This window comes from Pseudopodoces humilis, chromosome 26 (genome assembly GCF_049639895.1).
Source record: "Pseudopodoces humilis isolate 2021_Gansu_Grassland_sample_001 chromosome 26, ASM4963989v1, whole genome shotgun sequence".
NCBI classification, from domain to species: domain Eukaryota; kingdom Metazoa; phylum Chordata; class Aves; order Passeriformes; family Paridae; genus Pseudopodoces; species Pseudopodoces humilis.
The window spans coordinates 668,145-683,228 of record NC_142225.1 but is presented as its reverse complement, the minus strand read 5'-3'; the positions used below and the strand labels follow the sequence as shown (position 1 = coordinate 683,228).

General features: G+C 56.0%; 1 protein-coding gene across 2 annotated transcripts; it reads left to right on the top strand.

Annotated features, from left to right (window-relative positions):
- Positions 1 to 260: 260 nt before the first annotated feature.
- CSRP1 (cysteine and glycine rich protein 1) lies at positions 261 to 14,219 on the top strand. Of its 2 annotated transcripts, none has more exons than XM_014258913.2 (6): positions 261 to 416; positions 6,836 to 6,948; positions 11,058 to 11,226; positions 11,596 to 11,722; positions 13,448 to 13,541; positions 13,814 to 14,219. In XM_014258913.2, exons 2-6 carry the CDS (start codon positions 6,837 to 6,839, stop codon positions 13,888 to 13,890), a joined length of 579 nt encoding a protein of 192 aa, XP_014114388.1. In that variant the 5' UTR covers positions 261 to 416; position 6,836; the 3' UTR covers positions 13,891 to 14,219. The 2 variants fall into 2 exon arrangements, with proteins under 2 accessions (XP_014114388.1, XP_014114389.1); XM_014258914.2 differs by lacking the exon at positions 261 to 416 and adding an exon at positions 770 to 790.
- The last annotated feature ends 865 nt before the right edge of the window (positions 14,220 to 15,084 follow it).

Here is a 15,084-nt window from a genome sequence, read left to right as displayed (position 1 = left end):
CCAACACCCCCAGGTCCTTCCCCAGGGCTGCTCTCTGTCCGTTCTCCAATCTTGCAACGTCTCTTCATTTAGAGGAAAACGTTCCGCAGAACAAAATACCGACCGAAACATCTGGGAGGTGGTCCCGCCGCCTGGGAAGCAGTCTGGGGCTTTTCGGGCCCCCGAGGGTCCTTCCCCTGGCGGGCCGGGGGTCCTGGGCAGCGCCAGGAGGCTCCGGGCGCTGTGGAGGCCGTGCCGCCCCCCGGCAGCCCCGTGACATCAGTGCCGCGCCCTGCCCGGCCGGCGACAAAAGCACCGAGCTGCCGCCGGCCCCAGCGCGGCTCCCGACAGCGGCAGCGGCACCGAGCCCCACAGCGAGCCCAGCGCCGGTACCGGCCCCGGATTTGACACCGACACCGTCCCCGGCCCGGCCGCAGGTGGGTGCGGGGCGGAGGCGGCCGCCGGGTCCCGCCGAGCGCAGCGGAGCTGTCTCCCCTCCCGTGCCCGGGGCTGCCGCTCCCCCCAGCCCGGAGCTGCCCCCGTTCCTCTCCCCATCCCTCTCTCCATCCCCCGAGGATCCCCAGCCCGGCCGCAGCGGGGGAGATGCGGGGCTGGAGCGGGGCACGGCCCCGCGGGGTGGGCACGGCGGCCGCGGAGCCCTGAGGGAGCGCCCGGGCCCGAGCAGCGCGCGCACGGCGGGACGCGGAAGCCGAAACTTCTGCATCAGATAGACTGAACTCAGACGAATCTTTGATCAGATCGATCTAAACTCATTTCCAGGGAGCCCGAGGCGGCTCAGCTGTGGGCTCAGGTTAGTTCCCGGAGGAAATTTGCACTGCTGTGCGCCAGGCTGGGCACAGGGTCGAGCACAGCCCCAGGTGCTGCTTTCCAGCGCTCGGAGCCCTCAGCCCGTGGGACGGGGTTGAGGCACCACATCCCTGTATCAGCTCTGCTGTCTCTCCCTGCGTGAGAAGGGGCCACTGCTAAAATAGTGTGAGGCTGGCTTTGGGTGCTGCTCCTCCTGGCTCTAGAGCTTGGGGAAGGGTGAGAAGAGAAGCCCTGAAAGGAGCAACTGTGCTCATTCGATCTGTTCCTGCAGGAGCAGAGGAGCATGAGGTCGGATCTCCTCAGGGTCTGCAGCTTCCTCCCGAGGGGCAGCTCTGATCTCTGCTCTCTGAGCAGGGACAGCACCCAGGGAAGGGCTGGAGCTGTGCCAGGGCAGGCTCAGGCTGGAGATCAGGGAAAGGTTCTTCCCCCTGAGGGTGCTGGCACTGCCCAGGCTCCCCAGGGAATGGGCACAGCCCCGAGGCTGCCAGAGCTCCAGGAGTGTTTGGACAAGGCTCAAGGGATGCACAGGATGGATTGTTGGGGTGTTCGTGAAGGGTGAAGGGCCAGGGGTTGGATGTGATCCTTGTGGATCAATTCCAGCTCAGGATGTTCTGTTATTCTGCTGGAGGTGAGGCTGGCAAAGTGCAGCGGGCTCTGGGGAGGATTCAGCCCTTCCCAAGGGGCTCAGTGCTGCTGCTGCTGCTGCACAGACAGCTCTGGGCTGTGCTGCTCCAGTGGTCATGAGCTCTGTGCCACGCTCTGCTGTCCCCTGGATCAGGGGCTCTCCAGCTGGGATGGCAGTGCCTGAGCATGGCCTCAGGGCAGGGCTCCCTGCTCCTGCAAGGCAGCACCAAGTGGGGAGGATGCGACCAACTGGGGCATTTCAGGGCTTTGGGGAAGCTCAAGTGAGTTCAGTCCGGTGATGGATCTTGATCCCTGTGGGAGTCAGGAACTTTTCTTAGCAACCACTGAAAATGCTGCTGCTTTTTCTGGATCAAGTTGGGATTTTCATAGAAGACCCCGCTTCCAAGGAGCCTTCGTAAGCCAAGCTTGGGAACAGTGCATGTGCAGGCAGAGGCCCATGGCTGTGAGAACTATGTCTGGCCAGTGGCTCAGCACTGTGCTGGCCTCTCTCAGGATCCTTCTCTGCACAGCCAACCTGAGGCTGCCTTGGCAGAATCATTTGACTGCTGGTGGAGTAAAGCCTGACTGCTCTTGGAGTCATAGAATAGATGAGCCACATCACTCTGGAGCTCAGAGCCTCCTGACTTCCTTCCCTCCTATGCCAGCAAAGCCCTCAAAGGTGTCTGATGTGATCCAGCTGCATCTCCTGAGGCAGTTCTGGGATTTCTCCCTGGTAATTCCCAGTGTTTTTCCATGTCTCAGCTCACCAGCCTCAGGTCCCCATTCTCTTGCTCACTAATTCAACACCGTTGGGTCACACATGACCTTTACTTATCCTTGTGTACACTGTTGGTGGCCCAGAGTCTCCTCACGTCACTGCTTCTCCCTGCTCATGACACAGCAGGGGACAAGGGGACAGTTCTAGCTTGCCCCTCATAAGGTTATTCCCACCTGTGCCCAGGTGATGGGAAAGCTGCTCTGTTACAGCTCCTGTTTGCATGGGGCAGAGTCCCCCATGGGTCTGACTGCAGGTCCTGGTGCTGAACCTCTGGTGCTGCATCCCAGGGCTTTCACAGGTGATGTTCCCTGGTGTATCCCTGGGAGCTGGTTCCTCTCTGCTCTGCCCACATCTCATGTCTCTGGGTCCTTCTTGCTTCAAATTTCTGCCCATTTTATGGTCATGCCGGCTGCTTTCTAAACTGGAAGGTACTACTCAGACCCCAGGCTTGGGGGTCCTGCTGTTTGACTCTTCCCTTTGCCAGGACATGAATTAATTCTTCCTGGACTGCTGTGAACAAGTTTAGGAGTGAATTTTGTGCAGCACTGATAGTGCTCTTCTGTCATCCACTTGTTTTAATGCTCTCATTGGGAAAAAAAAAGAACTTGTTATATGGGTCAGCGTGAGTCTGCTGTTCCTCAGTGATCTCCAAACACAAAATGATTGCTCTGCAGTTAATTACTGTAGAATTTTAGTAGGACACAGACACGGGAAGGTTTTCCAGCTATTGCTGGAAAGGTTGGATGGTTGAGCTGACGTCCTGGTGGCTGCAGGGATGTTCCTCAAAGTGTGACAGGGTAGGACCTGCCCTGAGTGCTCCCATGGCCATGGAGCTGCATCCACACAGCCACAGGTGCTGCTCCAGCTCCAGCTGCTCTCAGGAGGGCAGCGTGGAGGGTGTCAGCTTTAGGGGCAATGACAGGAACACACTGAGCTTTTAACCCACTCACAGAAGAGGATGACTGTGTTTCTGCTTCCTGATGGCTGCATCAGCTCACTGTTTCCCCTTACAGCACTGCGTCTGTCCCAGAGCACCAGTACATACTGGTTCCATACTGGTGTGTGCCTATTGTTCAGTGTAGCTTACACTGCCTCGCAGACTGGTGCAACACAGCACCTCTGAAACGTACACGAGTCTGAACCCAGATTTCATAGACAGGTTTGGGTTGGAAGGGACCTCAAAGGTTACCCAGTGCCACCCCCTGCCATAGGCAGGGGCACCTTCCACTATCTCAGGTTGCTCCAAGCTTCCTCCAAGCTGGTCTTTTCTGGAGAGCTGGACTGCTGCAACATCAGACTCTGGAACTGGGGCTAATCTCCAGCAAGTGTCAGCCTTGGGTGGTTCTGAACAAGCTTCCCAGTGCAGCTGCTGCTAAAGGATGGGATCTTGGTTTTGGGGGCCTCTTCCCTTATCTGTAGTGGATGATGGAGTGGCTCCAGGGCCAGGCCCTGCTTGGCACTGAGAGTGGTGTTTGTAGGGCTCTGGATATGTTTGCTGGGAGCTGTGGAGCTGCAGGAGGAAGGAAAATAATCTTGTTTTTTTGGCAGCCCTGGGTGTCTGTCCTGCTTGTCTATGCTCAGTGAGGTCATTGGCTGCAGGACTGTCCCCTCCTGTTCCTTATTTTGCATGGGGCCCAGAGAGACTTGGAGAAGAATGACTGTGGTCACCAAGTGTTGCAATTGGGCAAAATATGCAAAGTATTCTGAGAATAATGCTGAAAGGATTGCAAACACTGACATATCATAAAGTGGCTATTACTTGGGGAACTGGGAGGATGGATCTGTCTGGATTGCAGTTGTGAGGACTTTACTGGTCAGGTCCAGGTACCCAGAGCAGGGTTTTCCTATTCCTTTATTTTGCTGATGATGCCAGCCTATAGCACAAATTTGGTGTCTGCATGGCCTGCTGTGCCCACAGCATGTGAGGGGTGTGTTGTGGACTAACAGAGAATTCTCAGCAATTTAAATCTTATCTCAGGCTTTCCCGTGCCCAGCTGTGAGCCCTCACATGGATCCCCAGGACAAACTAATTTCCATGGTCTCTCCCCTCAGAAAATCCATGCTGGTGTGTGCCAGAAGGTTTTGCTGGGATGTGGCTTTTCTGGGGCTGTGTTTGTACTTCATGGTGAGAACCAGGCTCAAATCACCTGGCATTATTTAAACTGAGTGGAGGCACTTGCAGCCTTCCCATGGTGGATTGAGGAAAATCAGCAGCAAAGGGGCTTGGACTCCTCTTGTGGTGAATATCAGGTGAGCATCAGCCAGAAGCAGTTTTTGTCCTCCTTTAGGCTTCCAGGCAGCTCAAGGAAAGGTGTCCCCACTGCTAAGCTCTTAGTTTGGGCAGGGTAGCCCTGATGTTCAGGACAAACAAAGCCTCTTCCTTCACTGCTGCTGCTCTGAAGGGAACAAAATGTGCTGTGGAGGCAAAGGGGAGCAGCTGGTCCCAAACCATGGGGTGCACTTGTGGATGCCCTGGCTCTGGAGCAGGGAGGGCTGGCAAGAGGCTGCCCCCAAAACTAGGGCTGGGAATCCCAGGGATGGGGTCTGCCAGCTGTTGGTGGTGGGAACAGGATGGGAGACCTAGAAAAATTGTAGCCAGTGATGTGTCATTCCTGATGTGGGATCTGACACGGGGGCTAAAGGGGATGGTGGGCTCCTACGCCATGTAGGACTCAGGGCTGGCAGGGGGTGGTGCTGGATGTTTCTGCCCTCCAAGGAAACTCCTGAACCACCAGGTCAAGCCCTCCTCCTGATCCAGGGGAAAAAACAGGCTCTGGAGAGAAACAGCCTGTGTCCTTTTAAGGCAATCCAAAGGCTGGGACTGGAAGAACCAGGCTGAAAAGGAGGGATTTGGCACGGTTGGGAAGCCCAACCTTCTGGGCCTTTGGAAAAGAGACTTCCCAGCTGCTGTGACCACACCTCAAACACAGCACCCCGGGAGCCAGCACAACCTCTCCAGCCCCTGCTCCTGGCACCGTCCACTTCTCTGTCTGTCTGTCCTGCACTGAGAGCCTTTAGGCATCTGGGAGCTGTGGCCAAGATAGAGTGAGGTCAGCAAGTCAGTTCTGACCCCTGCCCTGGTAACCAGGCAATTTCAGTTGCCCTTTTCCTGACAAAAAGAGATCTTGACTTCCCCATGACCTGGGAGGTGCAGGGATCTTGCTGTGCCTGTGAGCCCTTCATGATCCCCCATCTGTTTGATGTTTGTACAACCCCTCACCTCCCCAGCTGGGAGAGCCCAGGGATGGAGCTTCAGCTGCAAGAGGTGACCCAGGACCTGCAGCAAGAAGTGGGGCTCCAAGGCTTCTGGTGTGCCCTGGCAGACCCAGGTCCCTTCCTCATTTCCACACAGCTCAGGGGGGTGATGAGATCCTACACACATGGTGGGCTGGCAAATCTTGTACTCTGAAAATGGGGTTTGTTTTTGGGGACATTGTCCTGCTGCTTTAGCTGTTCAGGGGTCAGGAAGCACATGGTGACTTCTGTGGCCTGTCCCCAGATGGGAGCAGGATGGGGAATTACAGAGGTGTTGATGGGAAGAGGCCCCTGGAGACCTCTCAAGCTGCAGCTTGTGCCTATTGACCTTACTTGTATCATTGGGCCCTTCCAAAGAGTGTTTTACTGTCCTTGTAGCAGCTCCAGGTTGCTGTTTGATCCTCCTTAGCTTCCTCTTGGCCACACTCAATCAGTTCCCGCAGCATCTCCTTGCAGGACTTTGTTGTGTGAATGTCTTGAGGTTTATGTTGACCTGGTCTTCACGAGTGTCAAGGCCCCTCTGGGCTGAAGCTCTGCTGCTTGTGTAAGCAAGTCACAGTATTTTGAGGTTATCTGCAAATCTAGGGGTCTCTTGATGGTGTCTCATCAGACACAGTTCAGGAAAGAGAAGAGAAAGAGAAGCATTTATAGCCTGCTGAGGAGCTGGATGGTGGCTTAGGGTGGTGCTCAGGTCTTTGCCCTTCACTGTCTTCTTGATTTCAGATTCTCCAGGCTCTGTGACTCTGCCTGCAGTCCTGGAGGAGACTGAGATGCTGGACTGCAGGGAGTGCCTGGGAGAGGTTGGCCAGGCAAGGCAGGAGAGCTGTTGGTGCTGTGGGACCAGAGCCTGGGGTTTGGTGGTGTCAGGGCCCTCAGGGCAGCCCTGACCATCCCCTGCCCTGCAGTGGCTGAGATGGAAGAGCTGGTCAGTGGGGAGAAGCTGGAACTGTGTCCGGGGGTGTGGCAGCTGTCACTCCAGCACCAAGGCTCAGTCACAGTGACCGGGCCATGGCATGGGCTGACAGGAGGGCTGTGACCTCAGGAGGTGCCTGGGTCACTCTGTGAGTGCTGTCTCCCAGCATTGTGCTGCTTCCTCCCTTTTTCTGGCACTGACACGAGCTGTGAGGTCTCACAGCTCCAGGACAGGGATTTCTGCTGCTCCTGGTGGACAGGACCAGGGGTCCCTGGCAGTCAGCTGGCACTGCTGGGTCCCTGAGTTCTGCTGATTCTGCTCATTGCCAGCCCTGCAGTCTGTGCACCCTGCAAACGCTGTGGGTGCTCTCTGAACATGTGGGAAAGCTGCTGGAGCTCCTGTGGCTGCTCCATCCCAGCCCCACAGAGCCCTGTTCCTGACTGTGCTTTCCCGTGCAGGATGCCAAACTGGGGAGGAGGAAAGAAGTGTGGGGTGTGCCAGAAGGCCGTGTACTTCGCTGAGGAGGTGCAGTGTGAAGGCAACAGCTTCCACAAGTCCTGCTTCTTGTGCAGTGAGTACCACCTCTTTCCCTGACCCCTTCTCTGCTTCCTGGGCTCCTCAGGATCTCCCCAATCCCCCCAGCATGGCAGGTACACGGATCGTCCCAGGACACGTGGGTTGTCCAGCTGTCAGGGCTGACCTCAGCCAGCAGCCACACAAAGACTTAGTCCATTCCTACTCCAGGGAAAGGCCAGGCTGTCTCCTCTGCTCTGTGTCCAGGTGTTAAGGATTGGAGCATGAGACAGGAGCAGTGGTGGCAGGAGGGGCACATCCAATGCAATGCTCAGAGGTGGGGCTGGCTTTAACCTTCTCAGTGCCTTTGCCACACTAAAAGGTCCTTGAGCCTGGGGAACTGGCATGGAATCTCCTCATGTCTGAGGGGATGATGGGAAGGAGATGTGGTCCCCTCCTGGCCCTTGTGCTGATGGAAAGCCTCCTGAGATGTGCTGAAGCATCACCCCCAACCTGTCTGCAGATCCACTATTGCTAAGGGTGTCTCTGGTGTATGCTAGACACAAGTGTCACCTCCAGGGAGGGGCAGCAGAACAGGATCTGGCTGCAAGTGATCCAGTGCTGAGCTCCCTTCCTCTGCCCCCTCTGCAGGATCCTACAAATACTGCTGGGGTCCTGCTGCAAGTCCCCAGACACCCTTCCCTGCCTTTGGGGATCCAAAGCTGGTGGTGTTGCAGTGCTGAGAGCAGCTTCTTCAACCTGGGGCATCCAGAGGGGCTGCAGTACATTTGAATCAAAAGATAAGCAGTGTCCCCAGCCTGTGTGGTACTTTATTACTGTTCTCTGTCCCTGGAGACCGTGATGTATCAGAATCCATGAAGGAGATGGGGCTTGGAGCAACCTGGTCTAGTGGAAGGGTAAGACAAGATGAGTTTTAAGGTCCCTTCCCACCCAAACCTCTCTGGAATTCTGTTGGAACATTGCCTGTGTCTGCTGATGGCTCCTTGAGATGTTGCATCTGGCACAGAGTAGCAGAAGTGCATCTCCAGGGCGGCCTTGCAGCAGGGCCCCACTGAGGTTTAATGTTTCCTCAGCTGGTCCCAGCGTCCTGGTCCCAGTCTCACCATCCCATCACAGCAGGGAGCACAGCTGGGATCTTTTCCAGAGGGGCAGCAGGCAGAGTGGAATCTGAAAACAGGCACTTTCTGGAACTGAAACTCCAGTGACCCTGACATGCTCCTGTGTCCACCTAGCCTGGCTGCTGGATACTTCTTGTCCAGCCTGCCTGGGACACAGCACATACAGCTGGATCCAGATGAGGGAAAGGAAGGCTGCGTCTGTGCTCTCTGCAGTGGGGAGGGTGGCCAGCATGGCTGGGAGCTCCCATTTGTGGGAGTTTCCAGGCTGCAAACTTGCTTTGGCTGGTAGGGCTCAGCAGGGGAGTTTAGAGGCTTTTCCTGGGCAGGACAAGGGTGACAGGCTGGGTTTGTATGGCAGCTGCTCTGCAGAAGGAAATCCTGGCTGTTCTGTGGCCTCAGATAAGGAGGGTGGGGTATGTTGCCCTCACCTCTTGTGCACACAGCTGGTTTGCCAGGGAAAACTGCTGCCATGGGATGCTGGCACCCAGAGAGAAGGGCAGGCCTCCAGGAAACACAAAATGAGGCTAAAGGCATTGCTTCCAGGTGGGAATGCATGGCCAGAGTGGGGAAGAAGGTCCCCTCTGTGTGTTCATGGAAGCAAGTGCCCACAGAGTGGTCCTGGGCTCAGGGCTGCTGTTCCTGTGCTTTGCAGGCATTTGTTCTGCCACTCCACATGTGCCCAGCAGCTCTGTCCTGGCTGGGGCTCCCCAGTTCAGGCTGTGGCTCGTGTGCCAGCCCACTCTGCTGCCCACTGTTCCCAGTCTGTGCCATGGGCTGTGGGTGGTGCTCCTGAGCTCCTGCATTCCCAGCCTGTTCCCTAGTGCTGCATTTGGGCCCCATCAAGGAACTTGAAACCATTATCTTTAGGGGAGAATAACAAACACTTCAACCAGATCTGCCAAAAACATCATCTAAAAGGAGCCAAGCCTACCACAGTGCATTAGAGCTCAGGGAGCAACTTGGTGATTGACTCCTGGCCATGATCCAGCTGCCTGGGTAGTGCAGCAGAAGTGAGCTGGAATGAGCCTCTTGGCCTTGGAAAGCAGAGGCAGCTCTTGTGTAATTTTTTGTAGAGCAGCTCAGCTGCTCTTAGAAAAACAAAGGGTCCTTAACTCCACAAGTGCAGTGCACTGGAATTTCTGCAATGCACAAACGCGGGGGCTGGGTAAAAAAATTTCTGTTGCCTCTCAAAGCTCTGTGAGTACAGATGAGGGACTGTGAAAGCTTGGGCTGGAGCTCCAAATCCATCCAGATGGCACTGAGAGCATTCACTGCTACCCAGGGACAAAGCTCACTGATAAAGGCCTTTGAAATGCCAGTGAAAGTAGCCACATTCCTTTCTGATGCTCTGCCTGAGCAGTGTCACTCCAGGGCAATGCAGAGACCCCAGCAGCAATCCAGGAGCTTGGCAGCTTTGGAACCAGTTACCAGCTCTGGTCTCTCCCAGCTGGGATGTGTTCTCTATCCCCAGCTCCTGCTATGGTGGGAGGTGTAGCTGGGACAGAACTCTGCCAGAGCCTCCTTAGATGGCAGGAGATGCTTCCCTTTCCTCCTCCTTGTCCCAGCAGAGGCACACGAGGTTCTCCTGGCTGTATTTAGTCATGGAAGGGCAGCCTTCTGCTCCAAGGGGAGAACTCTGCTCTGTTTGCATTCCTGTGATATTGGGAAAGGCCAAGAAACTGCTCTGCTGGCCAAGAAGCTGCTGGAAGCCTCAACATTAAAGGCGTGGAAAGAAAACAGGGGAAGCTGCATGGCAGCTGCAGCCGGATCTGTTTGGGGCTGGCTGCCAGCGCTGCAGACTCTGCCCTGGGAGCTGGGATCCTGCACGGGGCACCTGAACACGGGACATCACCTGGACTTTGGGTGCTGGTGGCCTCCTGCTGGCTGGGCAGAGTGTGTCAGGAAGGGACATGGCAGCTGTGAGCAGAGCTGGGACAGGAGCTGGTACTTCCAGGACCTTAAGGGGGTTTATAAAAGAGGGGTAGAGTGACTTTTTGCACAAGCAGATAATGACAGGGCAAGGGGAGATGTTTTTAAACTGAAAGAGGAGCAATCTAGATTAGATATAAGGGAGAAAGTTAGATTAGATATAAGGAAGTAACTTTTTACTCAGAGGGTGGTGGGGCATTGCTTTCCCATGGAGAAGCTGTGGCTGCTCCATCCTTGGAAGTGTTCAAGACCAGGTTCCACAGGGCTTGGCGTAACCTGGGATTACTGGAAGGTGTCCATGGCAGAGAGCTGGAATCAGATAATTTGAACTGAAGGTGCCTTCCAACCCAAACCAGTCTGTGATTCTATAGAAACCTAAAAATCAGGGGAAGGCTGGAGTCCAGCACCACCAGCTCTAGGTGGGCTCAGCAGGGTCCCTGAGCCTGGCTGCCATCATCTCCTGTTCCATCTTACATCCCACTTTGACCCCCAGGGCTCAAACACCCAGCTGAGTTAGTGTTCCTCACTTGAGACCCCCCCATGCACCCCCAGACTGGGGCAGGACCAGGGCTGAGGGGACACATGAGCCTTTTGAGCTCTGGAGAGGTGACTGTGCCCTCTGCAGTGCCTCAAGTGTGGTGATGGCCACAGGGCTGCTCTTGGATGACTCTTGGTCCATCCAAACACCAGGAAAAGCTCCTTTGCTCACATTTCTTTGCCCCGAGTTCTTCCTGCTGTGGATTTGCAGGGCCAGGGCATCCATCCCCAGGCTTGAGAATCCTGCAGTGATGATTAGGGAGAATTCACCCCCATAGTTTAAGTGCAGCTGCAGGAGAGCAGCACCCAGGGGGTTAAGAGAGCTTTCCTTCCCTTGGTATCACTGTTGGATTTGGTGGTTGCTTCCTTTTAAAGCCAGACACTGCTCTTGTTGTGATCCTTATCTGCCCTGGTTTGCATGTGCTCCCTGCAGCTGGATCCTGGAGGATTTCCCTGCTCCTTGAAAGCTGAGCTGTGCTGTCCCTGTGAGGGCTTGTTTTCCTCAGCTAATTAGTGAGTTCTGGCAGAGCAGGCTGATACCACACCCTCCCCTCTGTTCTAGTGGTCTGTAAGAAGAATTTGGACAGCACCACTGTGGCCGTGCATGGTGAGGAGATCTACTGCAAGTCCTGCTACGGGAAGAAGTATGGCCCCAAGGGCTACGGCTACGGGCAAGGAGCAGGGACCCTGAGCACTGACAAGGGCGAGTCCCTGGGAATCAAATATGAAGAGTGAGTCTGAGCCTTGTTTTGGAGCCACAGCGGGGCTGTGGGCACCTTTCTCCCCACACCTGTCCTGTGGTGTGTGGCTGTGCAGCCTGTGCTGAGCTCCCAGCAGTGTCTGTGGGCTGCCTGGCCCCTCTGCCCCGCCAGGGAATCCCAGTGAGCCCTGTTTGGTGGCTGGGATGGGATGGGACATGTCCCCATTGCCTGAGCACGCTGCCCACCCCCTCACAGCACACAGCCCTCGGGCTGAACTTTCCATGGGGCTCGACACATTGTTCCTGAAGCTCCCTTATAAACTGGGCTGGGATTTGGGATCCTCTAGTTCTTCCCTGCTCCATCTTGCATCCCTGATCATGAGCTCCCTGCCACCCACAGGGGCCAGCCCCACCGACCCCCCAACCCCAATGCAGCCAGGATGGCCCAGATGGTGGGAGGAGCTGACGGGTGTCCCCGCTGTGGCCAGGCCGTGTACGCGGCCGAGAAGGTCATCGGAGCTGGCAAGGTAAGAGGGGATGGTGGGCAGGGGGTGCTGCATGGCAGGGCCACTGTCAGAGAGGATCTGGACCTGCCCTCAGCCAGGCCAGGGCTTGGGTCCAATGGCCATGTTCACCTAGCACCGAAAGGAGATCTTGGCTTGTCTGGAAACCAGGTTGTCCAGGCTGCAGCGCTCTCACAGACTTGTAGATGGGGGAGAAATACATTTTATATTAAATATTTACAGCCCTGCTCAGCAGAGGCCACAGTGGACCTCCTGCTGTGGATGTGCTGAGAGGGTGAGCAGTGACGTGTGCCATGGCCAGTGTCACTGTTAAAGTGCATCCTTCTCCTCTCTGTGCCACAGGCTGGGGTGCTGCTGCAGCCAGGATTTGGGACAGGCAATGAATTCCAGTGGTCAGCATTGCCCACAGGCTGGGCAGGGTGTTGGAGCTGTGGTGAATGTTCTGGGGCTGTTCTGGTGCTGGCTCGCTCAGCTCAGGGTTTGAAGGTCACTGTCACAGTCCTGGTGACCCTGTGCCAAGGTCATCCCTTCACCAGGGTTCTTTGCACCCTGAGCTGTGACCTGGTCCTGGCCCAGCTCCTCTGTAAGGCCTGGGGACCCCTCCTGCCCTGCCAGCCCTGGGACTCCAGGTGAGGTCCCTGCCTGGGGCTGCCCTACCCACGAGGTCAGGCACATGCAGAGCTTGTCAGGAACACCAGGCCAGGCTGCTTGGCTTTGTGCCATGGGGACAGGGTGGCCATGCTGGGACAGCCTCACCAATGACCAGATGTCACTCCCTGACCTGGCTGGGCTCTGTCCTCTCAGGGCTTTGTGCTTGTTCTGCATCCCCAGAAAGGGATCAACAGAAAGGGCCCCTCAGCATCCTCACCCCCCAGCTGGCTTCTGATGAACACGCTGAGGATCAGCCCAGGGTCAGAAGCTGAATTTATCCTTAAAACCATGATCTGGGCTTCCTGGTCGGCTTCTGGCCCCAGTGTTTAAAGGGAACCAAAGCTGATGAAGCAATTACATTAAAGTAGACCCAGAGAGGATTCCAGAGCATGTATTTCATGTGCTAATGTTTGCTGGATGACTCCATCCAATACCTCCTCCTCCAGCCCCCAAATTTCACATTTTCTTCCTAAAAAGGTTTCATGTTTCCCAAGTGTTTGTTTAAATTCCTCAGTGAGCAGCTCAGGCTACTTAAGGTCTGCCTGAACACTGTGAGCTCATTTATCTCCAGGGGACTGCTGGAACCATGGGGGGTTATTTTTAAACACTGTCTGGTTTTGGCATTTTTCCTCTCTGTTTGCTGCCTTCCTTGGAGCTGTGGTTGTGTGGGGCAGTTGTCCCATCCCTGCTGCCACCCCAGCCCAATATCCAGCAGCCCTGGGTCTCAGCTGGACAATGTGGGGGATTTATCTTGCTGGTTAAGTGAGGACAGTCCCCAAAGAGGGGGGGAATTGCTCCTTACAAATTATTGTAGAAATTACTACACAAATGACTTCTAAGAGTTGTGGGCAAAAGGTCTCCAGAACCAGATCAGCACAGGAGCAGTGACCACACCTGGTGTTTCCTCTCTGTATTTTCCCAGTGGGGCTGGGAGTGCTTTCCAGGGAAAAGCTTTCATTCCATTCAGAGCTCTTGGTTGGCTCCTTTGGATCAGAAACAGAGCAGGGAGCCTGGTTGGTAGCAGAGCCTGGCTGCCCTGTCCCTGGGGTCTGACTGGGCTCTGCTCCTGTCCCGTAGTCCTGGCACAAGTCCTGTTTCCGCTGTGCCAAGTGTGGCAAAAGCCTGGAGTCCACCACGCTGGCAGACAAAGATGGGGAGATCTACTGCAAAGGTGAGCCCCACCTTCCCTGCTGGCTTGTCCTGGGCTCTGAGGGGTGGGGGTGAAGACCCCTGTGCAGGGTAGAGGTTGGGGAAGGGGTGGCCCAGCTGCTTTTGGGGACTGACTGTGCCAGCCACAAAGCTGGAGAATTTCCTGCTGAGCCAGGGCCTCCCTGTTTGCCCAGCAAATCTGGCAAACCTTGCCCTGTCCAGGCAGGGCGTGCCCCCTGGGGAGGACCTGCTCGTGTGCCAGCCTCACCTGTGTCTCCCTTCCATCCTCTGCAGGTTGTTACGCCAAGAACTTCGGTCCCAAGGGCTTTGGCTTCGGGCAGGGCGCCGGGGCACTGATCCACTCACAGTGAGCTCCAGGGCTGGGCCCTGCGCTCGCCCGGGGCTCGTCCCACGCTGCCCACCCGCCCCACGCCGCAGTGAGTGCCCCAGTGTCACCCCCAGCCACCGCTGCTTCACAGCACCAGCCCCTCCTGCCCTGCCCCGGCGCTCCCCGGAGCCGGGGGGGTCCCAGCATCGTCCCTGTGGGGTTCTGCTGGGGCAGAGGGTGAAGAGAGGCCGCTCCCTCCCACTGCAGCGAGGCCCCCGTGCCCAAGTCCTGCTCCGCGTTGCCTGTCCCGCCGGCCGCGTGCTCAGCCGTGACACCGAGCAAGCAATAAAACATCAGAGACATCAAAGCTCAGCCAGGCCTGGCCCCAGCACTTACTCCTGTCTGGGGCTGAGGATGGCACAGGGTGCACAGAGCTGGGGAGGAGTTTGCAGTCCTGGCATGTAATTAAAGCCCAATGGCAGGGATGTGTTGGTGCGGTTTGACACGGCCCAGCTGTGGCCAGCTGAGCTCTGCAGCTCGGCTGGGATGGGCTCCCCCTCTGCTCCCACCAAGAATCAACATGGAATAGTTTGGATTGGAGGAGACCTTAAAGCTCATCTTGTTCCACCTTCCACTAGCCCAGGTTGCTCCAAGCCCTGTTGTTGAACACTTCCAGGGATGGGGATAACTATTCCAAGAGCAGATAGTGCTGGGAGGCCAGGGACAGCCCTTCTGGGGTGTGTTGGTAACACCACATGCGTGCTCGCCCTCTCAAAACCCCTATCAGTACTTTCAGGTGGCACCTCTCCAAGCAGGCTGCCCAGCAGTGCCAAGTAATTAACAGCTTTTCACCTACTCCCTGCTTTTTTAGCAGCTTGTGGATCATTAAACCTCCAGTTTGGCAGCTGCCCAGGTTTAAATTGGTTTTCATCTAAACTCTTCACTCCCTTTCTGTGATTCTCCTGTTGGACCGGTGGGACAGACTCAGATCAGCCCCACTGCAGCTCAGAGTTAGGGACTCCACAGGGAATTGAGTTCTGGGGTTTCTAAAGTTACAAACATTGTGGTTGAGAAAATGAGATGGGGAGTGTTCTGAGAAGCACAGCAGAGGCAGAAATCCCTTTTTGGGGCAGGACTTGGGCTCATTTATCAACTTAAGTGCTTTCTGCAGTTCATCACACCCTCGGTTTTACAAGGTGTTTTTGAAGTGGGGATGGGGAGTTAAGTCTTTGCCATC

What these genes read in the sequence shown, in the direction of transcription:
- CSRP1 (XM_014258913.2), top strand. Translation starts at nt 6,837, where the DNA reads ATGCCAAACTGGGGAGGAGGAAAGAAGTGTGGGGTGTGCCAGAAGGCC. An exon ending in CTGGGAATCAAATATGAAGA is followed by an intron (nt 11,227 to 11,595) that starts GTGAGTCTGAGC and finishes TGCCACCCACAG; the next exon opens with GGGCCAGCCCCACCGACCCC. An exon ending in TGGGGAGATCTACTGCAAAG is followed by an intron (nt 13,542 to 13,813) that starts GTGAGCCCCACC and finishes CATCCTCTGCAG; the next exon opens with GTTGTTACGCCAAGAACTTC.